Below are 25834 nucleotides of genomic sequence, written 5' to 3'. Positions count from 1 at the left end.
AGCAAAGAGACAGATTAATTGGAGTGTGAGTTTGAGTGGAGAGAACCAGGAGGAAGTAGGATATTTTAGATATTTGTAAGTGGACGTGGCATCTAATGGAACTACGGAAACTGAAATGGCCCATGGGATGGTTGAGGGAGCTAAAGTCCTGGGTGAATTGAAGAGTGTGTAAACAAACAGGTCATTGTATGTGAGGACAAAGGAGATTGGAAAAGATTTTTATTTTTCTCTCCAAAGCTGAGTCGTCTGTTCCTTCCTCTACTTTGCTGAGATAGAAGACAGCAGACAAATATAAAAGATATTTGTACTATGAGAGAAATTGTTTTGAGCATGTCATTTGTGAAAAATTTTGGTTACTGTAGTATAAAAGATGCTTGTAGGTGGCCTTGCAATTTAAACTATGGTATATGAAAATTTGGCTGTGTATGATTAAGAAAGAATTTGTTATTGTATTAATTCAGTTGATGATGCACCCTCAGGTTAGTGCTTCTGTGAGAGTTGTGTGTGCCTTGCCAGATGCTATAAGTTTGGCAGCCATTATCAAGAGACCCATTGCTGCCCTTTCCTCATGTCCAGCTACTGCAGAGCTTGGTGTGGTAAGTTGTGATGTGGTATAAAATATAATTATTGAAGTAGCTTTTCCTGTTTTTGATAGGTGCCATACATTGTGGTGCATTGCAGTTGGTTCTTATGAGATACACATTTGAATGGGGAGGGGAATGTGAGAGGGTTAAATGATATATGCATGTTGTAGGCTTTAGTTTAAGGTTTACTTGAATATGTAATGATAGTGTATAACAAGCTTATGATTTAAGATGTTAAAGGAAAATGGAGTGAAAGTTTTAAAACCAGATGTGTTAGATTTTATAGATAATTCTATTGGGGAAGGTATGGGAGTGTTGTGTAGTATGTACCTGTGAGTATCTATGATGAGATTATGATGGCAAAGCTAGTGTGTATAGTATTTTCCACAAGGCATCTCTGTCATCCCTCTCATGATTTTTTCCTGACCCATTAATGCTATATGCCGTTTACTATTTCTTCAATTTCAGTTTCACATAAATTCATCTAAACAAAACACTTGAAGCATTGCTCCTCCTCAGTAATATGCTTGTGCTTCCTACCACCCTTTCAGTCACTGCTTTCCCACACACTTTCCTAGGTACACTTAACAAACATGTACTTCTAATTTCTACATTCATTTTTGTCCCTCCTTGCCTTTCTGCAAGGCATATGGAACAAAGATAAATGTTTGGTACATTCCACCAAGAATGATAATGGTTGACTATTTATTGATTACCTGTAATCAAAGAGTGGAAATTCACTGGGAATACATACAGTAAAGATAGTGTGGGTTATACAATGAGTTATAGTAATGTAGTATATGAGGGCATTATTTTCTTCAGTGGGCTGAAATAGTCAGAGAAAGACATTGAGTGGTCTGTGAGGATTGGCTATGGGTCTTAGGTTTTTATTTAATTGCACTGTACATGATAGCAAGGGATTAGATGTGTGCAGATAATGCTTTTGTTCGTTTGTTCCTTGCATTACCTCTTAAAACTTTGAGAAAGAATTAGTTCAAAAAGAAGCATTTAGCTTTTGCAATTCGTATAAGTTGTCTTCTGATTTGTAAGCTTTCATTCCTTTCATTGTTTTTCAAAACAGGCAAGATATTCCCACTCTTTTCAACTCCTGACACCCCGAATTAGCTTCCTTAAGCATTTTTTGGAATTTACCTCTGTGGGGTATTTGATGAGGTAGGTCTGGTACATGCAGTCTCTGAAAACACATGAATATATCTTCAACTCTTGCCCAGTGTTTTAAACGAAAGATGGTTCTTTACATTTATTGAAGAGCTTTTGACTTTCACTAACACTCTTAAGTTCATTCTAATGAGGCATCCCTCACACACACACAACATGAGCAAAAACACCCAAATCACAGCTATTTCGGATGGAAAAGAGCATTGCTCGGAAAAAGAGTGAAAATCAGCTAGAGCCCCTTCGATGTTTGTGCATCTGATTCTTTTTTTTTTTTTTTTTTTTTTTTTTTTTTTTTTTTTTTTGCCGCTGTCTCCCGCGTTTGCGAGGTAGCGCAAGGAAACACACGAAAGAAATGGCCCAACCCACCCCCATACACATGTATATACATACGTCCACACACGCAAATATACATACCTACACAGCTTTCCATGGTTTACCCCAGACGCTTCACATGCCCTGATTCAATCCCCTGACAGCACGTCAACCCCGGTATACCACATCGCTCCAATTCACTCTATTCCTTGCCCTCCTTTCACCCTCCTGCATGTTCAGGCCCCGATCACACAAAATCTTTTTCACTCCATCTTTCCACCTCCAATTTGGTCTCCCTCTTCTCCTCGTTCCCTCCACCTCCGACACATATATCCTCTTGGTCAATCTTTCCTCACTCATTCTCTCCATGTGCCCAAACCATTTCAAAACACCCTCTTCTGCTCTCTCAACCACGCTCTTTTTATTTCCACACATCTCTCTTACCCTTACGTTACTTACTCGATCAAACCACCTCACACCACACATTGTCCTCAAACATCTCATTTCCAGCACATCCATCCTCCTGCGCACCACTCTATCCATAGCCCACGCCTCGCAACCATACAACATTGTTGGAACCACTATTCCTTCAAACATACTCATTTTTGCTTTCCGAGATAATGTTCTCGACTTCCACACATTCTTCAAGGCTCCCAGAATTTTCGCCCCCTCCCCCATCCTATGATCCACTTCCGCTTCCATGGTTCCATCCGCTGCCAGATCCACTCCCAGATATCTAAAACACTTTACTTCCTCCAGTTTTTCTCCATTCAAACTCACCTCCCAGTTGACTTGACCCTCAACCCTACTGTACCTAATAACCTTGCTCTTATTCACATTTACTCTTAACTTTCTTCTTTCACACACTTTACCAAACTCAGTCACCAGCTTCTGCAGTTTCTCACATGAATCAGCCACCAGCGCTGTATCATCAGCGAACATAACTGACTCACTTCCCAAGCTCTCTCATCCCCAACAGACTTCATACTTGCCCCTCTTTCCAAAACTCTTGCATTCACCTCCCTAACAACCCCATCCATAAACAAATTAAACAACCATGGAGACATCACACACCCCTGCCGCAAACCTACATTCACTGAGAACCAATCACTTTCCTCTCTTCCTACGCGTACACATGCCTTACATCCTCGATAAAAACTTTTCACTGCTTCTGACAACTTGCCTCCCACACCATATATTCTTAATACCTTCCACAGAGCATCTCTATCAACTCTATCATATGCCTTCTCCAGATCCATAAATGCTACATACAAATCCATTTGTTTTTCTAAGTATTTCTCACATACATTCTTCAAAGCAAACACCTGATCCACACATCCTCTACCACTTCTGAAACCACACTGCTCTTCCCCAATCTGATGCTCTGTACATGCCTTCACCCTCTCAATCAATACCCTCCCATATAATTTACCAGGAATACTCAACAAACTTATACCTCTGATTCTTAAAGGTGGAAATTCTCTGGGAAGAGAGAGAAATGGAAGAAAGAATTCCTTAACTTTGTTGTTCAAAGCCATCACTCTGTATGTAAAATGCTTCCATTGCATGTTGTTGCAGTTCACTACCCCACAACACTCATTTGAAATATCCCTAACCCTAATCATTTCTCTCCATCTCATGTGATCTACCTCTCTTCCTTGTACCTTAACTGTACTACTGCTGTATGTATCTCTAGTTGAGGAGATTCTGATATTTTGAGGTGCTAAGACAAAGGACAGTTTATACAGTAGATTTTCATAATCTGTATTTTTATTTGTAATTATCAATGCATGCAATTTAGTTCATTCAGTAAATTTTTCAGTCTCCATTGTTGATACTGTATTTAGCTAGGCATGCTCCCTATTCTGTATTAATGCTTATACATCCCATCTGCTGTACTTTATAACCGACCATGTGTCTGATTGTATGCATTTATTTTACTCCAAATTTCTTACCTTTACCTTCCAGCCCTAGAATCTCATTCTGTAGAGTATTTTTGTATTTAAACTGAAAGACTAGTTTTCTTTTTTTTTTATTATTATTTTGCTTTATTGCTGTCTCCCGCGTTAGCGAGGTAGCGCAAGGAAACAGACGAAAGAATGGCCCAACCCGCCCACATACAAATGTATATACATACATGTCCACACACGCACAATATACATACCTATACATCTCAATGTAAGTTTTCTTTTTATTACTGTCTTTTATTTGCATACTTTCTGCAACTTTTGATATAATTTTCATTCTGTCGGCAGTTGATAGGTGCTGAAGGTACGATTATCAGGATGATAATATTTTCTTGTTTCGTATTGCTTTACAGTCTGTTGCTCCATGCTACAAACCTCTCCAAATGGAAGTGATTGTTACTGACTCAGAGAATCGGAAGTTTGACAATATTTCGTCTCTGGTTTTGAAGTGGAGTGTGTCAAATGAAGCATTGGCGGTTGTACCAGACGAACCCTCCAGCCTCACTCAGATCACTACTTCACATGGCTTTGTTCTTCCAATGAAAAGTATGTGTTTATTGCTTACTATTTTCTTTCATATATGTTTGTCTTTTCCTATGTTAGTGTGGTAGTGCCAGGAACACAGATGAAGAAATGGCCCTATTTGCTCACTTCCACTCTCTCACTCTTATTTATAATGCACCAAAAGTAGAGCCCCTTAACCACAATCAGGCCCCACAGGCTTTTCTATCATTTCCCCAAATGCTTCATATTCCCTAGTTCAGCCCATTGACAGCACATTGTCCCATTTAAACCACATTACTCCAGTTCGCTCTGTCCCCTGCATGCATCACACTTTCCTGCATATCCAGGCCTCAAGCCTTCAAACCATCTTTCACTTCATCCTTTCACCTTCTCTTTGGTCCTCCCTTTTCCTCGATCCTTCCACTCTGACAGCCTTATGAGAAAAATTAAAGGTGACGGAAATTTCTGGGACATAACATTCCCACAAATGTGGAATGATAATGATTGACAGATGAATAAAACAAAAAATGAAATATCTGAAGATTTGGATAACTTTCATTTTGTTACAGCCTTCATTTGTTCATGTTTTATTCCATTTACACTTATACCCATGTATTATTATCATTTCTGTTTTAAGTTTTTGTTGTATGTGTATATAGCTGAAAAGTTATTATCAGTATGTTTTTTTTTTTTTTTTTTTTTCATACTATTCGCCATTTCCCGCAAACGCGGGAGACAGCGACAGAGCTGGTGGTAAATGTTTTTATCGTGTAGATTTATGCATCATAGGGTATTCTAGATTTGGTTCAATTTGAGTACTAGAGTTTGCTTAGATTCTCCATGAATAAATGTCTACTTTTATATTTAGAATTTGTCTTGAGGCATGAATATCATAGCAATATACAGTACTAAGAGGCATGCATTGTTAATAAGAGTGCTGAGGTTTGTGAGCTGGGACTTGACCACTGGTTGCTTGCAGTGATATGTATAGAGTAAGACATTTGATAAGGATTCCAAATTAGTACAGGCACCTTTTCTGTATGAAAGTTACCTGCTGTATGTGATAGGAAATGCTGTACATGATAAGAAAGATTTTGATATTCCTTGTAGCTCACCAGGTACTTAACCCAGTTGGAGAAGTGGGAGAGGTTTTAGTTGGTGTTAAACTAATGGGCTTCAACAAGATGGTGTCTGAAGTAGCTGGACAACAAACTGTGCATCTTCTCTCAGCTTCTTTGCTACTTAATTTGGTTCAGGATGTTGTACTCGAGCCATCATCTGCCATTCTCTACCAGCATAAGGATAACAAGGTGGGTAGGAGCAATAGTAAGGCTTTTCAGTGAAGTATCTGTCATAGTATTATATCTATTAATGTCTGTTGAACTGTTTTCAATGCTGATTTCCTGATATATGACACATGTAGGGAGTTGTGTGTTTATATGTGTGTGTGTGTGTATGTACCTATTTGTGCTGTATGGGGAGGTAGTTTTACACTCCCAGGGTCCCATGTCTTGCTCTTACTCTACTACTGTTCAACGTTTTAAATTTCTATATACTGTCAGTATTTACCACATTCTCATTCAGTTTATTCTATTCATCCACCACTCTTAGACTGTAAGTGTGCTTCTTTACATCTTTTTCTTCAAGTTTCTTCATTAATTTCACATTATATCCTCAAGTTGATCTACCCATACATCACTCAAAAAGCCATTTACTCTCATTTGAATGTTTCGATAAAGTCAGTCCTTACTCCTATCTCTAACGTGCATATTTAACGCTTCAGACTTTCCCTGTAACTCAGCTTTCTTGATTCTGTTGCCATCTTTGTTACCCTCCACTGGACTTTTTTATTAGCTCTTTGTACTGCTTTAGGTATGGTGACAAACATGAGAAGTGTATTCTAGTTTTGGTCTCGTGTAGCATGTGAGCAGCTTGCTAAAATTTTCATATCTTTGTACTTGAAATATCTTCTAATATTTACTAGCAAGAAGTTTGTCTCCTTACCTGTTTTCCTAACGTTGGAAACTGGTATGGTTAGAGACAATGTCGATTCCCAAATCCCACTAATACACAGAATCCTGGTGCTTATTTCCTGCTAGGTAATATTCATATTAAGGCCTTCTTTAACTGTGTCCCATCCTCATTACTTTACCTTTACTCAGGTTGGGAGGGAGGAGCAAAGTGAGGATTTTCCCTCTAAGGCTCAGGCATCTGTCCCTGTCGCTGCCTCGCGTAGGAGGGACAAGGCGAGAAGGTATAAAAAAGAAATATCTTTTGAACGCATCCCTATTCATCTTTTTGAAATTAAATTGAATATCTACTAGCATATAGCTTATGGGTTTAGTGATACAAAGGCAGTGTTTTTTTTTTTTGTTTTTTTTTACTATTTGAGATAAAAGAGAGTGAAAAGGATTGGAAGACTTAGTTAGGAATGTCTTCATAACATAGTAAGATATGTTGTAGGATTAACTGTGCTAAAAGTATTATTGAACTCTGTTTAGGTAAGGAACAGGAAAGATTTAGTAAGGAATGACAATGTATAGGCCAAATATTTGCACTTTGGCTGGTCATGAAGAAAGATATAGAGAAAAAGAAATTTTACATGGCACTTATAATGTATAATGAATCAATAAAAGATTCTATAAAGTTATGGCCATTGTGTGTATCAAAGTCTGGTGAATGATGTTACTAGATGTCTTGATAAAAGTAATGTCTGAGAATGAATAATGGTATGAATGAGTGCAATGAAGATGTGTGGGTGCATTAGGATGGCTGATATGAAGATGACATGAAAATGTATCAGGATTGCATGCTGTCACTTTTATTTTGTGATTTAGTGGATTGGGTATTGATTGTAATAGGGTGAGATGAGGCGATAGTGGGATACAGCTGAAATATGGTGAAAGCTACTACACTTTTGTATGCAGATGATGCTTTTTTCTTAGTTACATTATAAAGAGGAGTTGGGGAGAGTGGTAAATTGCTATGATGATTAATGGGAGAATGTTGAAAGTAAATGCAAGAGGAAAGATGGTTTTTGAAAGAGAAGGGCTGTGTTGTGTTATTAGTGTGAAAGAAGAATTTAGATGATGTTTCACAAGGATGGCAGTGTGTGAGCTGAAGTTAAGTATAGCAACATAGAGGAAGGAGACTTAATGACAGCAAAAGATTTGGTAATTGGATAGAAGTTAACTGCACATTGCCCAAAAAGTCAGCATGATAGACTGATTGTTCCAGCTCTTACATAATGACTTGAAATTTGAGTTTTCTTAGGTACAGCAGAAAAAAAAATTACTAGGAAAAGATCTATGATTTTTGTAGTATTGTAAGATTTAGGAGAACAGAATGAAGGAAGATATGACTTCAGTGTGTGGTGTGAAGGAATTTGGAGAAGAATACATTGATGTGAAGCTGTCAAGTTATTCTAGCCATTTACGATGTTTAACAGATAAAAGACTACAATAGTGTGAGTAGATACAAGAAGACATTTGATCTGGAAAAGGGTGGACAGGTGAAGCAATTAAGCTCTAAAGGCCGAGGATAAGTACACCCTGACAATAATTGATAATTAATAAGTGTAGACATTTTGTTTAGAATGTAAAAGATGTGAGTTGAGACATGTGTTCATATGAGCACGAACAATAACTTGGGTATGATTTAGTGATGTGGAAAGTTTTATGCATTTTCACTCCTATATCATTGTGAGTAGAGTTAAAGGTAATGGATAGACATATAAGTAAATGCCAAAAGGCAGAAGTACAGGGAAGTTGTGAAAGAAATGTTTTCAGACCTAAAAGAAATATATATAAAGAGATAATTATCTAGAAGATTGATGCAGATTTCAGTAATTAAGATAACAGGAGGATGCTGCAGCATAGTTGTGGCAAGGAGCATAGTTACCAGTGGAGAAAAAGGTTGTGCTTTTTACCTCTTTCTTGGGTATTTTTTCCATAACTTGTATTTGCTTGTTTTTTCTGAATTGGTGTATTAATCGATTACTAGAAAAATATTTTTTTTGTTTTTACTAAGTTGCAGAAGTTGATGAACATTAGGCAGGAGCCTCTGAAATACTGCGCTAGAGTTGACCACTGCTTGGGTTCTCCAGGAGACTCTTGCCATGGCCACCTTCTTGAGGAGGTTTCCAGAGGGAACAGGCAACAGAGACAGTTACAGATAGAACATTGTTTGTTCTGTTGGGTGATTGTATTATATGATACTTACAATATAAACTTTCTGGATTCCTCTTTTACATGAATGGTCTTTTTTTCAGTTGGACCTGACATTAGCTGGTGGATCAGGATTCTTTGAACTTCAAACTGCAGAAAGTGATATTGCGTCCCTTGTCTATTTGGATAAGGACAGGATGGTCACTGTAAGTACAAATTTTCCCTTTCTCAAGATCTATTTTGTAAGTTCACAAAGAAATATTTGATTCTACATGAATAATACCCTGCAGAGTTTTGTGAATTTATTATCATGTTCTTATCTACTTTGCCAGGTTTACCCTCTTTTAGATGGAGAACTGACAGTCACTGTTTTGGATCTTTGTTTAGAAGCTGAGAGTCCTGGCACTTCACACATAAGGGTAGGTCCCATACCCATAATTGATATATTAAGATGCATCCCCAGCCTGTCCTAGCTAACACTGACATTAGATAACCCAAGCGTATCTTATTTATTAGGCAAGGTAACCTCTCCTTTTCCCCCTTTTTTTTGTTGTTTGGTGATCATTATGCTGGTAGAAGATTTTGAGTCCAAATATCTTTATATTTATTATATATTACACTTTGTCGCTGTCTCCCGTGTTAGTGAGGTAGCGCAAGGTAACAGACGAAAGAATGGCCCAACCCACCCACATACACATGTATATACATACACGAACACACACGCACATATACATGCCTATGCTTTTCAACGTATGCATATGTATATACATACATAGACATATTCATATATACACATGTACATAGTTCATACTTGGTGCCTTTATTCATTCCCGTCGCCACTCCGCCACACATGAAAAGACAACCCCCCTGCATGCGTGCAAGGTAGCGCTAGGAAAAAACAACAAAGGCCACATTCGTTCACACTCAGTCTCTAGCTGTCATGTACAATGCACCAAAACCACAGCTCCCTTTCCACATCCAGGTCCTACAAAACTTTCCATGGTTTACCCCAGACACTTCACATTCCCTGGTTCAATTCATTGACAGCACGTCTACCTGGGTATACCACATCGTTCCAATTCACTCTATTCCTTGCACGCCTTTCACCCTCCTGCATGTTCAGGCCCTGATCACTCAAAATCTTTTTCACTCCATCTCTCCACCTCCAATTTGGTCTCCAACTTCTCCTTGTTCCCTCCACCTCTGACACATATATCCTCTTTGTCAATCTTTCCTCACTCATTCTCTCCATGTGACCAAACCATTTCAAAACACCCTCTTCTGCTCTCTCAACCACGCTCTCTTTATTACCACACATCCCTCTTACCCTTTCATTACTTATTCAATCAAACCACCTCACATCACATATTGTCCTCAAACATCTCATTTCCAACACATCCACCCTCCTCCGCACAACTCTATCTATAGCCCACACCTCGCAACCATATAACATTGTTGGAACCACTACTCCTTCAAACATACCCAATTTTGCTTTCCGAGATAATGTTCTCACCTTCCACACATTCTTCAACGCTCCTAGAACTTCTGTCCCCCACCCTGTGACTCACTTCTGCTTCCATGGTTCCATCAGCTGCCAAATCCACTCCCAGACATCTAAGACACTTCACTTCCTCCAGTTTTTCTCCATTCAAACGTACCTCCCAGTTGACTTGTCCCTCAACCCTACTGTACTTAATAACCTTGCTCTTATTCACATTTACTCTCAGCTTTCTTCTTTCACACACTTTACCAAATTCAGTCACCAGCACTGGTGGCTGATTCGGGTGAGAGTCCAAATATGTATCGTCCAAAAACATCTAGAATTCAGGTGCCCCAGCATTTAAGATTCCTATTAAAATGGTGTATGCGTTTCCAGTGGTAATGCTCCTTGAATTTCTTTGATTTTTATGTTGGTTTAAATATGTGTTCTTATCCCTGGGGATAGGGGAGAAAGAATACTTCCCATGTATTCCCTCTGTGTCGTCGAAGGCAACTAAAAGGGGAGGGAGCTGGGGCTGGAAATCCTCCCCTCTCGTTTTTAATTTTCCAAAAGAAGGAACAGAGAAAGGGGGTCAAGTGAGGATATTCCCTCAAAGGCTCAGTCCTCTGTTGTTAACGCTCCCTTGCTAACGCGGGAAATGGCAAATACGTATGAAAAAAAATATATGTTCTGCCCTTATGCTGATGCCTAGTAAGTATCCAAACCCTGGCACTTCATCTATGTAATCTCTACATTAGTCTATGTTGCACTTGTTACAAACATTTGGAAATAAGAATTTTGGATGAATGCAACAAAGGAATGTTTTACATAGTATATATTTTGTATATGTTTGGTGGCAAATTCATGAGTGAAACTCAAGAATCTGATGAAAAAATGTGCAAGATTTTGAGAGAAGAAAGTTGAAAGAGAATGTGAACAAAAGTAAGGTAATGAGAAATGCAGTTGGGAAATGAATGGTGGGGACTAAGAAGAAGTAGATTACTTTAGATACCTGGGAATGGACTTGACTGCTGATGAAAGAATGGAGGTTAAAGTGTGTCGTTGGATGGAAGAGGAGGGAATAGCACATGTAAAAAAAAAAAAGGGTCTTTGTATATTGGGGCAAAGATGAGTGTGTTTGAAGGTATAGTATCCCCAGCAGAGTTTTATCGTTGTGAGGCTTGAGCCCTCAGTGGGAAAGAGCTAAAAACAGTGGACATGTTGGAAATTGAATGCCTGAGGACGGTATGGGGGGAAAAGAATGAGAGTTACAGACTGATGTGATAGTAAGCAGAGTATGATTGAGAAAGCTGACCAAGGTGTGTTTAGATGATTTGAACTCATGGAGGGAATGAGCAGAGAGAGATTGACTAAAAGGAGGGAGCAGAGGGGAGTGGAAGACTGAGAAGTAAATGGAAGGATGAAATGAAAGTGGCTTTGTGGTTATCAGGACCTGAGCATTTATAAGACTTATAGGCTTGCATAAGATAAAGTGAATTTGAGTGATGTGGTATTCAGGAGGCAATGTGCTGTCATTCAAATGAACCATGGCATGAGAATTTGGTTAGGGAAAACCAGAGTGGTGTGTGAGACTTAACTGTTTGATGGTAGACTGTTTCAGTGCATTATTAATGACAGCTAGAGAGTGGATATGAGAAAATGGGCCCATTGCTCACCTGCTTTTACTTCATTATTGCAGGAAAACGATGAACAAATATTAAACTTAATATAGTGTTAGAAATGAGAAAACCACACTGGAAAGATGAACACTCTTCCTAAGGAGCTTGCATTGTAGGACTTTTACTGACATGAAACGGTGAATTACATGACAAACATCTTTTCCCCCCAGAACTACCGTTAAGCAATTGACCACTTGTGCTAATTTTAGAAGTGGTTTTGGAGCTTGAGCTTTCCTTAAAAATGGAATTAAGAGTGAATTGTTAAGGTTGATCATGAAGTAATAAAGGCATTTCTAGATACGATACACATAGACATATAAGAAAGTTTTGGAAAAATCCCATGGAACAATGGAGGCAGTGTATATAGCTCATCAACCTTAGCAGTTCAGTTGTTTCAAACTTCCTCAGAATCTTTTGAAAAGAAATCCAGTTCAGTTTGTCTCCTGCCATACCAAAGATTATTTTCTATTAAATTTACATCATTCTCAGGCCCAGTTTTTGTTAAAGTAATGAACTATGTATAGAATTATTGTAGTAGCATTGTTTTATGAACTGACTTGAAAGAAGTGTATAGTTTAGAAATTAATATATGAAATACTGTATTATAATATTTCATACCATCCTTTCCACTCATTCTCCAAAGATTGCGAGCATTGACTCACTTGACTTGTTGATTGTTGATCGTGTGGAACTTGGAGGAACATTGGAGGCTGAAGTTGTGGCAAAGGATTCATCTGGACATCCATTACCTGCCCACAACCTCATGAATCTTACACCTCACCCTCAGGCCAATTTTATCTCAGCAAGGTAAGTGTTTCAACCCGAAAAAACTTAGTAGTGCTATAGAGCCAGTCTTTTGTTTTTTGTTTTGTTTTATTTATTTCCTTTTTTTTAAGATACATAGTAGACAAGTGGCTGTTCAAGGAGATGTATTGTAGTACAGTAGATGATAAAAAGAGGAGAGGTAGACCACAGAAGAGACGGATAGGTTGAGAGAGTAAAGTGATAAGGCTATAACATGCAGGGAATATAAGGGTATTATGCTTTCTCTTATATCCCCCTTATATAATTTCATAATTGCCTGTCATACTTCCTCCTTTTATAATTTCATCCTTTCCCATTTACTTATTTCTTCATCTTCTTATCACTTTTACTATTGAACAGTCAGACCATGAATTACTTTTACCCCTTCAGTTTTGAACTATATGACAATCTGGTGAAAGATTCCTAACCATTCTGTTTCATCTGACTTTGCTTTGGTAGCCCTGCTTTCCTTATATGGGAGTGCATGGAGTCACCAGTGATACTGTACCTGTCACTTGCCATAATGCTGTGACATCACAATTATACTCACATCGTTGCTGAGATGAAACCAGGGGTAAGAGTAATTTATTGTCTTCCTGTACCAACAGACATGTCACTTTTACAATCATTTCTAGTAAGGCTTTTTAGATGTTCTTATCTTCATTTTTATAGACTTCCTTTCACATTTGTCTTCAAGGTATCTTTTGCTCAGCTTTTTTTGACATGTGGTTGGAACAGGTCTCATGTCTGAATGATCATTTTGCCAATGCATGTTAAGAGCAGTTTGTAATTATAAGTTTACGTGATATATCAGGTCATTACGTAAATACACATATGCTTATTTATTACAGATATCATAGTGTGAATCCTGAAGGTAATGCTGTATATAAGGTTACTGGTGAACACTTGGGAGACACAACTTTACAAGTCAGTGCTGGCATTGATGATAGTGGGGGAGCCCTGATATTCAGTCCTGCTAAACCAGTTCAAGTCTTTCCACCACTCACAGTACAACCCAGAATTATTACTCTCATTGTTGGTGCTGTTTATGAGGTAATGATAATTATCTGATCACCATTTATTATTTCCCAAAATGTACTATTTTCGAGACACCTGTTATCATCTCGTTTATAAATAAGGTGCTGTCATGTTTATTTTGTATCAGACATCTTTTGGATTATACTTTGTTAACATTAATCTTTGTTTAGCTTGCTTTATATAAAGAGCATGATCTGAAAAATTAAAAAATCAGACTCTGAATTTGATATAATTTCATTGTCAGGTGGAAACAAAAGGTGGCCCCTACCCAGATGCGAGCGTGGAGTACTCTGTTGTTAATGAAACTATTGCCAGCACATCACATACAGGATTAGTCAGTGCTCTTTCTTTGGGTACAACAGTGCTGACAGCTCAGGCTGTTAGTGTTAGTAAAGAGACTGGACAAAAAGCTGTTTACTCCAAGGTAAAGAATAATTTTGGTTGTTTTTTCTTTTGTGCACAGCAGGATTTTGATCTGAATTTGTTACATTATACTTCACTACTTATAGCAAAATTTTTATATGTGTAAGACATCACTTTGAAGAATTGTTCACTGTCTTCATCATTGATCTATATTAAAAACTTAAGGATTGTAATCAGGTCACCCCCTGACTCTTCTCTTGTCCAATGTGGGTCTAGTACCATCTTTGTTGCTCTATGGACCTTATGTATTAGTTCTTCATGCTTATGTAGATGCACTGACCAAAATTGAGAGGCTTATTCTTCTTTTGGCCTTTTGTATGATAATAAGCAGCTTACTGAATAATTTCTTATCCATGAACTTGAATCTAGTTCTGCTGGTTTTTTATAGATACTTGGTCTCCTTTCATGTTCTCCTAAGGTGGAACTTTGGTGACAGGTTAGGACAGTGTCAATACCTTGGTCGTCTCACTCACATATTTTTGCTGTTTGTTTCCTGCAAGATGAGAATCGTATTAAGGCCTTACTTACTGACTTACTCAACAGACCTAGGTCTTAAGTGACTTGATATGTTGACTTTCCTGATCTGACTTTAAATGTCGAACCAATTTCCTTATGCCATACTATTGGTTTTCTTACAGTGTAATTTAGATATTGAATTAGTTTCTGCTCCTGAGAGAGCTGTCTCTTTGCATACCTTTGCTATTAGCTACCATCAGTATATAGCAAATCAGTGTATCGCATAATTCCTGTTTGATTACTTGCATCTCAGAAGTGCGTTGTTGTGATGGGTGTTTCTTTCCATACATCACCTAACTTTGAAATACTTCCTTCTTATGTCTGTCATAACATTTATGATATCCAGCCAACTTTGATTTAGTTCTCTTCATATATCTGTAAGATCTTAACCTCTTATTTGTCATAGGACTCCATCTGTTTGAACCTCTTACTAGTTGCTTTCATGCTCCACCAGCTTGAGGTCACACTTGAGTGAAAAGTCACCTCTGTTGAGGCTGTATCTGCATCACTTGGCAAGACAGTACAGTCTCATAAGAGATGTTTTCATCTCAAAGGGATTCTTCTTGTCCTTGCTACTGAGTGTAGTGCAACCTTGGAGCTGCTGAAGCCTCTGGATCACTAGTCACTGAGAATGGGGTTCTAGGGTTTTATGATAATGATGATAACAATAATGATGTAATACCAGCTTTACTGTAAGTTAGAATGGTTGCTTATTTATTCAAATGCATTTTCTTATTCTGTATTAGTAAAATTGATTTTCTTTTGACTTCTTGCAGGATACTGTGATCATTAATGTGATTCCCTTTGAGAAGATTCATATTCATGCACCAATCACCCATCTTGAGACAGGCACAACAATGCCTTTGTATGCATTTGGAAGTGAAGATCAGAATCCTTTAGCATATGCCACAGCTGTTCCACCACTTTCTTTTGAATGGTCCATTAACAATAAGCAAATTGCAACTTTAATTGGAGTATATAGAAAGGTGAGTTTGTAGCAGTTCTTTTTTATTTTTTTTTTTTTTCTGTTATGTATGGCAGATATGACTGAGAAATGATAGACACCTTTGGAGTGAGAAGTTCCTTAAAATGACTGTATTCTTGTCAGCTGATGATGATACAGCTGTGCTTAAGGTGACTACTCACTCACAGTGTAACCATAAGCAGGCAGAATTTGTCAACACCCTACCATCAGTGGCCCCACATGGTAGTACCTGCTTCGATGATTTTTAAGGAACCAATGATTTTGTTGAATGTGACAGCTGATCATATTCAGATTATCCATTTTCTGTTTTGTTTATACAACCCAATCAGTTTCTTATTCAGACCATCAGGCCACAAATGTGTTGTTAACTACAGGACTTTGGAATGCATAATGTAGAATGAATTAAAAGCCTTTCTGCTTGTAATCCATTCGCTAGAAGTCTAGTGTATTTTGTCTACCATTTTGTTTGGTTTAGTAATTAATGATAGAGTAAGGTAGGGGTGTGTTGATATGAAGAGTATGGTTGAGAGAACTGTAGATGTTATGCTGAAATGCTTTGGACTTATAGAAAAATGAAAGTTGACAAAAAGGACATATTTGTCAGAAGTGGAGGGCATAAGAAGGCAAAGACCAAATTGGAGATGAAAGGATGAGTGAAAAAAAGCTTTGAGTGACTGGGGCCTGAAAATGCAGGAGGGTGAAAAGTATGTATGGGATAGAGTTAATTGGAATGTGGTATACAGGGGTTGAGTTTCTGTTGAGGGACTGAACCAAAATATGTAAAACAGCTGAGGTAATCCATGGAAAGGTCTGTGGGTCCTGCTTGTGGATGAGGGACTGTGGTTTTAGTACATAGCTCATGACAGCTAGAGAATGGATGTGAACAAATGCAGCCTTCCTTCATCTGTTCCATGAGCTACCTCACTAATATGGGAAACGGCAATCACACATGGAAAAAAGTAAGAGAGAAAGTTAAGGCAGAGATAAAAAATTGTGGAGAGCATGTGGTGTTTCTTCAAGAATTTGATGAAAGCACCAGTGGAAGTGTGGCAAGAAAGTGAAAAGAGGAGGAAGTAGAGGTGTTTATGAGTGGTGATAAGGTGAAAAAAAAGACAATAAAAAACAAGAGGGAGGTATATATGAAATGTCTGCAGAATTTGTTGTGGTATGTTCAGGAGAGGATGAAACGAATAAATGGAATGCAATGAATGAATGCAGAGTATGTCTTTTAAGGAAAACTGAATGAAAAGTTCTAGGAGAATAGCAAACTATTGTAAGGAAATGCAAAAATGGAAGAAGGGAATACTTGGTATTGGTAGAATAAGAGATGCAGGAGAAAGCCTTTTGATGAAATCTGGAGAGATAGAATGTCTTCAGTCATGGTGACACTGAAGGAGGAGAATGATGTGGTTTTATAATGTACAGCGATGAAGAGTGAGGAGTGAGGATTCCAGAACAGGAAACTATCATTGGATTCGATAAAGTACCCATGAGCAGATTAAAGATTGGATGAGATGACAGCAGAAATTTTGAATGGAGGTTTTGTGGCAGAGGAATGTATGTAGGAAATATGTGTTTATGGAAAAGCAGGAGGATGCCAGGTGACTGGGAAAGATCGGTGATTGTTCCTCTGAAAAAGGGAAAGGCTGGTTAGGATAAGTTAAAAACTATAGAGGGATCAGGTTACCAAGCATGCCTGAGAGTGTTTATAGGAGAAATATTATTGTAAGGGTAAAGAACAGAAGAAAATGCAGGATAAGTGAAGAGGATAGGATTTTAGGAAAGTTAGAGTGTGTGTAATCAAATTTTCTCTGTAAAGATGGTAGCAGGAAATCAAATAACAAGAAGGAGGAAGTTTTGTGCAGCATTTATGGGTAGTGACATGCTAGAATAATAAGGCAGTTTAGAGAGAAGAGGGAGCCACTTCACCATTTGAATCATTCGTTAGTTTCCACTTGTAATGTTGATATGACAGTGGTGGCCATCATTTTGTGTGTAAATCATTTGTAATGATTATTTTCCCCTTTAGCTGCCAAAAGTGTTAGATTTACCATTTTCAAGTACAAAATTATAAGTATTTCAACTTGTGTTTACTCCTGAATCATAGATGATTTGTAAAACTGAACTAGGAGAAATTCTAGTAGGAGAACAGAAATGTTGTTGGAAAATGGAAATAAGGAAAAAGAGAATGTAGAATAATGCATTACTGCAGTCTTTAGAAACTGATTTGGAATTTGAGGAAAATGGCTTAGAATGAACCATTTGTGGCTAAAGAGCACATGATAATATTTTCATGCTCTAGAATGATGTATTTTTGTAACTGTCTCAGAATTGTGGTACTGCTCATATTTTTCAACTTTACATTTGAAATTAAAGGAGTTGTTTCTGTGTCAGATTGTATCACATTGTGAATGTAGATGTTGATTTTTTGCAGAATGGGTTACTGGAAACAAAAGAAAATAATGGCATTATGAAATTAAAAGCAGAACGGCCAGGACGTGTCACAGTAACACTAAAAGTAAAGCCCACTACACCAGCCAGCAACCCAGATTTCCAGATAATTGATAATGCTCTTCTTACAGACAAGCTAGAAATAAAGGTAAGTGGATATTTACATGTCTGCTTCTGTATCTATGTCCATTTCTTTCTACTTCTGTCTGTCAGCCTGTCTCTTATTTAACTGCCTCTGTCTACCTAGCTGTCTGTCTATCTATCTGCCTGCATGTTAGGGATGCACTGACATACCTACCCAACAAACCCATCCCCACACTTTTTGACCTAGGGTCCTGGCCAGTCGATGTGGCTTACATCATAAGTATCGCAGAAGCTACATGAAAAGGGATACCACAATAAGATAGATATTGATTTATCATTTGGTGTAGTAGTAGAAACACTTTGCACACCCATATTATTATGACTGAATCTCATTGGAGGTACTTTTAGGTAGGCAGGTGCTCTTTTTCTTTTAGCCAAGAGATCCAGCTTCATATCTTTCTTCCTCATCTTGCCAACCACTTCATCTAAATCTTAGGCTTTTTCTTTTCTTCCTTTATTAGTTCCCAGAGGGAACGGCCATCAGAGATATAGTTAAATAGATAGATTACCCCTTTTCATTTGCTTCTTTGTAATGTTCTCTTGTCCCAAATATTTTATTTACACTCATCAGACCAATCCTTTTTGAATTTTCATTTCAAGCTTTCAAGCAGTCTTGTTTTTCTATGCAAGCAAGTATCCGTATAAACATGGTGTGAATGGTGTGTCCATCATAGCCATAGTCATCACAGCTACATTTTTTTTTCTTAATGTTTAATTTATTTTTTCATAGGTATTTGAATCCCTGAAGTTGAAATTCCCTGATGAAGGATCATCTCAGTTGCTGCTGTCTCCACAAGCTGAAGCTAAGATAATGACTAACAGGTACAGCAGTTTCATATTTGTGAATTTCTTAGTGTACATGTGCCCACAGTCAAACCACTTACCACTTCTGAACCAGCCACCAAAGCCCAGTAGAAAGAAAGGTTACCCTTGCTTCATGCTTCAGCAACCAGTATTTACATATCCCTCCCCTCCCAAACAAAATTGACAAACATAGCACTTTACATAAGGGAGAAGACCAGGAATAAACATTTAACTACAGACCTTACTTGGCTCCTTGCCCTCTTCCTTCTTTTGGAAATCAACACGGGAAGGGAGGATTTCCAGCCATCTGCTCCAGCCTATCTGAGTCAGGTTCTACAAAACACAGGGAATACATAGGCAGCATATATGTATGTATGTTATTTATTTATTTGTTATACTTGATTACCATTTCCCGCGCCAGCTAGGTGTCACCAGAAAACAGACGAAGAATGGCCCATCCACTCATTTACACATATATATACATAAATGCCCATGCTTATACATATACATACACATACATGTACATACAATACACAGACATATACTTTCTTCTTCTTTCTTTCATACTATTTGCCATTTCCCTCATTAGCGAGGTAGCGTTAAGAACAGAGGACTGGGCCTTTGAGGGAATATCCTCACCTGGCCCCCTTCTCTATTCCTTCTTTTGGAAAATTAAAAAGAAAAAAAGAGAGGGGAGGATTTCCAGCCCCCAGCTCCCTTCCCTTTTAGTCGCCTTCTACGATACGCAGGGAATACGTGGGAAGTATTCTTTCTCCCCTATCCCCAGGGAGGACAGACATATACATATGTACTTATTCATACTTGCTTGCCTTCAGTCCATTCCTGATGCCATCCTGCCCCACAGGAAACAGCATCACTGCCCCCTGCTTCAGCAAGGTAGCACCGGGAAAACAGACAAAAAAAAGGGCCACATTTGTTTGCACTCTCTCTAGCTGTCATGTTTAATGTACCGAAACCACAGCTCCTTATCTACATCCAGGCCCCACTGACCTTTCCATGGTTTATCCCGGACGTTTCAAATGCCTTGGTTCAGTCCATTGACAGCAGGTCAACCCTGGTGTACCACATCGTTCCTAGTTCACTCTATTCCATGCATGCCTCTCGCCCTCCTGCATTTTCAGGCCCTGATTGCTTAAAATCTTTTTCACTTCATCCTTCCACCTCCAGTTTGGTCTCCCACTTCTCGTTGTTCCCTCCACCTCTGACACATATTTCCTTTGTGTCAGCCTTTCCTCACTCATTCTCTTTATATGCCCATATGTATGTGTGTGTGTGTGCTTGCATGTCACTTAATGAAAAGGAGTAGAAAGTCACCAGGGAGCTTCTCAGTCCTAACAAGTCCATGTTATTCCCTTCAGATTGTAATGCAGCCTCAAAACTGTAGAAACACCATGCAAGGGATCTTAGGGTTGTATACGTATAATAGTCATGGTTTATATTACTTATTTTTGTACCTCAGGATCCTCTTTTATTGAGCTTCCGTAAAAAGTGTGATAATGCATTTATGTCTGTGTGGGGTCAGGTTAGGGCAGCTAAGTTGTAAGTCCATTATCTTCTATCAGTCTATCTGTATATCTCATGCCCATTCCCTGCAGGAAACTGTAGAGAAATGAAGAATGAGTTGTATGAGTTAAGTGTTGTCAAGAGTTATGTGTGCCAAGAAAAGATTATATGTTTGTGGACTGAATACCAGTAGTCCAATTGTGGGTGAGGCAGAAAGAAATTACAGATACTTGGGTCAGATGAGTGCATCTTGACAACCACAGAAGTGTTGGCTAGCCATGCATCTGTCACAAACCCTCCTGATACCCAGGCAGGTAGCACCAGTAATATACCTCTCTCTTCAGTGGCTAATTACCAACTGCTGCTTAACACAGTGTCTTAACCATGAAAGTGTCATCTTTGGCATGAGGGCTGTTATATGTTGAACCATTGTTACCACATTTAGAGAGATGGGTGTTATCCACACTGGGAATGAGAAAGTGTAACTCATACATGCCTTGGGAGTGCAGTTTCAGATGAGTGTATGCATGTTGGAATGGAGTTTTGGTGGACAATTTTTTAGTGCTTGTCAGGTCATTACAGATATAAATATTTTTTGTCAGCTTTGTGTTTAATGGGGATGGGGTACTCTGTATGTATGAATTTAAAGGGCGAAGCAAGGTTAAGTTTTTAAATTCTACTTCAAGGTTTGTGGTTCCTTATGGATTGTACTGGTGGGGGGTCTATCATTGCTACATAGAACTAAAGGTAGCTGTATTGGAAATGGAATGGTTTGCAGGTGTTGAATGTTTGTGGCTGCAAGGTAGCCAGTGATTATTGTATAGTATGCAGCTTTGTTATACTCTGTGCTATTCGTGTTTTGAATCATGATATTTTGGTGGTTAGTTCAGTATTTTCTACAGCAAAATAAGCTTATGATTTATTTTATTTATTTATCATACTTTGTCGCTGTCTCCCGCGTCAGCAATGTTGCGCAAGGAAACAGATGAAAGAATGGCCCAACCCACCCACATACACATGTATATACATACACGTCCACACATGCACATAAACATACCTATACATTACAACATATACATATATATACATACACATATACATATATACACATGTACATAATTCATACTTGCTGCCTTTATTCATTCCCATTGCCACCCTGCCACACATAAAATGACAACTCCCTCCCCCCACACGCGTGCGAGGTAGTGCTAAGAAAAGACAACAAAGGCCACATTTGTTCACACTCAGTCTCTAGCTGTCATGTGTAATGCACCGAAACCACAGCTCCCTTTGTACATTCAGGCCCCACAAACCTTTCCATGGTTTACCCCAGATGCTTCACATGCCCTGGTTCAATCCATTGACAGCACTTTGACCCCGGTATACCACATCGTTCCAATTCAAATTATGAAAAACTTTGAGAACAGAGGCACAGATTTTGCTCTATTTTATGGTGTTAAAGTTTAAATACTCAGTGAACAGAAATGCTCACATGAGTGGATGGTGTTCATTTCCATTTATTCGAGATAGCCATTCATATTTATTGTACTGAAAATTTTTTCATTTTTGATAACTTAATTTCAGAGATGGTGATGGAAAGTTGTCATATTTGGTAGAAAAATGTGACGTTAAGAGCCCTGACATTATAACCGTGAGCCCTGATGGAGTGGTTAAGTCAGGCATTAGTACTGGTCAGGCCACTGTTATAATCACCAGTGAGGAGAATCATGGGATTTCACAGAGTCTGTCAGTTTTGGTGGAGGTAAGAGTATGAATATTGTATGATTGATTTGTACTCTAGGAGTGTATATCACAGCATCTTTATATTACATTTTGCTTAGTTGGTGATCATAATTCAAAGTGCATTCAGTGTGTTAACTTTATTTTTGAATCCTTTTTCATTTTGGAATTTCTTATGTGCATAGACTTGACTCCTTACCTGTTATCTTAGTGTCTTTTTCCACATGTAAAACTGGCTTGCTTATGTAAAATTTCCTTAAGTGATGAGCCTTTTTCTACATGCAGAGCTAGCATATTTAGAATTTCCCTAATAAGTGATTGCACTTTTGCTATTATTCATGCATAACCCCTTAAATATATGCATAAACTTCCTGATGCTTCTGATTAATATACTTTTCAAGTGAAGGGAAGTAAAATTCATTTAAGAAAATAACAGAAAATCAAGTTTGTGATTAGATTAGTTATAAGTCTCAGTAAAAGTCTCAGTTAAATCAAAGAACTGTTACAGTGATCCATAAGAAATGAGATGGCTTTAGGTGCCTTAACATCCTAAGTTTAAGAATAAAGTACATGTATAAGAGAATTCTTTTTATTATGATTTGATTACAGTGATCATACTATTTTTGCTTATAAAACATATTTTCACCTTAGGTTAAAAAGGTTACTTACATGCAAGCTGAAATAGGAGCCTTCATGAGTGTGGTTCCAGGAGAATCTGTCAGCACCATACCACTCGGAGCATCAATGCAACTTCATCTCACTTACCATGACAACCGAGGACGAGTCTTCCATGCAACAAATGCTCAACCTGTCTTTAGACCATCGAGGTATGATTATCAGTATATCAAGGTGTTGACCCCCCCTTAATTTGGTTCTCAAATAATTGTGGTCACTCTTTGTATATTTTTCATCAATATCTTACTTGAAAAGATAGAGGACTTTGTATATGACATATGTAGACCAAGAGAAAACATATGATAAGATTGGCATAGATGCCTTGTGAAAAGTGTAATGAATATGTGGTTGAAGAGGAAAGCTGTCAGTTGCAGAGTAGAGTGTATACTGGGGAAGAAGAGCAGTGTTTGAGGAGAGGATGGTGAGTGGTTCTAAGTGGAGATGGGTCTGTCAAGGGTGTGTGGTGTCACCATGGCTGTTCAGTCTGTTCATGGACAGCATGAAGGAAGTGAATGTTAGGGATCTTGGAGATTGGGATGAGTTTATAACATGAAGGGGCTGGGGGGACCTGGAAAGTAAGTCACCAGCCCCTACAAAGAGAAAGATAGGCTCACCCTTGTCCCACACTTCTGCAACCTCCATTCATAGATCCCCAGTTTGGGAGAATCATTGGGAAGCATCTTTATTACCTTAATTCCTTTTGCTCAGTTGTGAATTCCAGTTATCTGTCATGTAGATAAACAAGGTTTCATTGTACATTTATAGGTTTTGTGTGTGCTCGTATACTTTCCTGCTTTATGATATTTTGTATTTATGTTTTTCTTGTGTTTACTAAATTTTGCAGATTTGATCTTGTTCGTGTGAGCCATGGAAATACAAACAACTCGTTACAGGTTGACGTTAGGGGGCCAGGGCAAACAGTGCTGCACATATGGGATGAAAATGATGCCCTTATTGGAGTTTATTTGCATTTGTTTGCAGGTTTTGCAATCACTCCTGTTAGGGTAAGTTCCTGAAATACACAGTTCATTTATTTGTAGCGCAAGGAAACAGACGAAAGAAATGGCCCAACCCACCACCATACACATGTATATACATACACGTCCACACACGCAAATATACATACCTACACAGCTTTCCATGGTTTACCCCAGACGCTTCACATGCCCTGATTCAATCCACTGACAGCACGTCAACCCCGGTATACCACATCGATCCAATTCACTCTATTCCTTGCCCTCCTTTCACCCTCCTGCATGTTCAGGCCCCGATCACACAAAATCTTTTCACTCCATCTTTCCACCTCCAATTTGGTCTCCCACTTCTCCTTGTTCCCTCCACCTCCGACACATATATCCTCTAGGTCAATCTTTCCTCGCTCATTCTCTCCATGTGCCCAGACCATTTCAAAACACCCTCTTCTGCTCTCTCAACCACACTCTTTTTATTTCCACACATCTCTCTTACCCTTACGTTACGTACTCGATCAAACCACCTCACACCACACATTGTCCTCAAACATCTCATTTCCAGCACATCCACCCTCCTGCGCACAACTCTATCCATAGCCCACGCCTCGCAACCATACAACATTGTTGGAACCACTATTTCTTCAAACATACCCATTTTTGCTTTCCGAGATAATGTTCTCGACTTCCACACATTCTTCAAGGCTCCCAGGATTTTCGCCCCCTCCCCCACCCTATGATCCACTTCCGCTTCCATGGTTCCATCCGCTGCCAGATCCACTCCCAGATATCTAAAACACTTTACTTCCTCCAGTTTTTCTCCATTCAAACTTACCTCCCAATTGACTTGACCCTCAACCCTACTGTACCTAATAACCTTGCTCTTATTCACATTTACTCTTAACTTTCTTCTTTCACACACTTTACCAAACTCAGTCACCAGCTTCTGCAGTTTCTCACATGAATCAGCCACCAGCGCTGTATCATCAGCGAACAACAACTGACTCACTTCCCAAGCTCTCTCCTCCACAACAGACTTCATACTTGCCCCTCTTTCCAAAACTCTTGCATTCACCTCCCTAACAACCCTATCCATAAACAAATTAAACAACCATGGAGACATCACACACCCCTGCCGCAAACCTACATTCACTGAGAACCAATCACTTTCCTCTCTTCCTACACGTACACATGCCTTACATCCTCGATAAAAACTTTTCACTGCTTCTAACAACTTGCCTCCCACACCATATATTCTAAATACCTTCCACAGAGCATCTCTATCAACTCTATCATATGCCTTCTCCAGATCCATAAATGCTACATACAAATCCATTTGCTTTTCTAAGTATTTCTCACATACATTCTTCAAAGCAAACACCTGATCCACACATCCTCTACCACTTCTGAAACCACACTGCTCTTCCCCAATCTGATGCTCTGTACATGCCTTCACCCTCTCAATCAATATCCTCCCATATAATTTACCAGGAATACTCAACAAACTTATACCTTTGGCTTATTTTCACACATTGCTCACATACATATTTTGCCTTCATTCCCAAAGCTGTACCTACAATATGTTTTCTTTACTGACCTTATTATTTAGTACTTACAAGAAACTACAGGGCAGTACCATCATTTGATCTTGTAAAGGCCATTTGTTACTTCCTGACCTTGAGTTGCAACATATCAACTTGTGATATTTTTAACTCACAACACTTCAGAATTGGGTACATTTTATGGCAGATTTGAAAGAATTAAGATTTTATATCCTCATATTTGTCATGTCTAAAAATAGTTTTTTAGTAATAAAGTATATCTTCTTGCATTTAAATAATTGTGTCTTATAACGCAAATTTTAAGGATGTCATGGTAAAATAGCATTTGC

At 38.5% G+C, this 25834-nt stretch overlaps 1 protein-coding gene across 1 annotated transcript in view; it reads left to right on the top strand.

Moving 5' to 3' along the window:
* The window catches only part of Gp210 (nucleoporin 210), a 61848-nt gene that overhangs the window by 21858 nt on the left and 14156 nt on the right, over positions 1–25834 (top strand). Inside the window, exons 16-29 of the mRNA XM_071687720.1 lie at positions 480–596; positions 4396–4588; positions 5657–5856; positions 8817–8918; positions 9045–9131; positions 12515–12678; positions 13527–13728; positions 13958–14137; positions 15429–15638; positions 18072–18236; positions 18963–19054; positions 22145–22322; positions 22952–23127; positions 23820–23979. Coding sequence (XP_071543821.1) covers positions 480–596; positions 4396–4588; positions 5657–5856; positions 8817–8918; positions 9045–9131; positions 12515–12678; positions 13527–13728; positions 13958–14137; positions 15429–15638; positions 18072–18236; positions 18963–19054; positions 22145–22322; positions 22952–23127; positions 23820–23979 — 2226 coding nt within the window. The remainder of the gene's footprint in view (positions 1–479; positions 597–4395; positions 4589–5656; positions 5857–8816; positions 8919–9044; positions 9132–12514; positions 12679–13526; positions 13729–13957; positions 14138–15428; positions 15639–18071; positions 18237–18962; positions 19055–22144; positions 22323–22951; positions 23128–23819; positions 23980–25834) is intronic.

This window comes from Panulirus ornatus, chromosome 44 (genome assembly GCF_036320965.1).
Source record: "Panulirus ornatus isolate Po-2019 chromosome 44, ASM3632096v1, whole genome shotgun sequence".
Classification (NCBI taxonomy): domain Eukaryota; kingdom Metazoa; phylum Arthropoda; class Malacostraca; order Decapoda; family Palinuridae; genus Panulirus; species Panulirus ornatus.
This window is presented reverse-complemented; position numbering and strand designations above follow the sequence as displayed.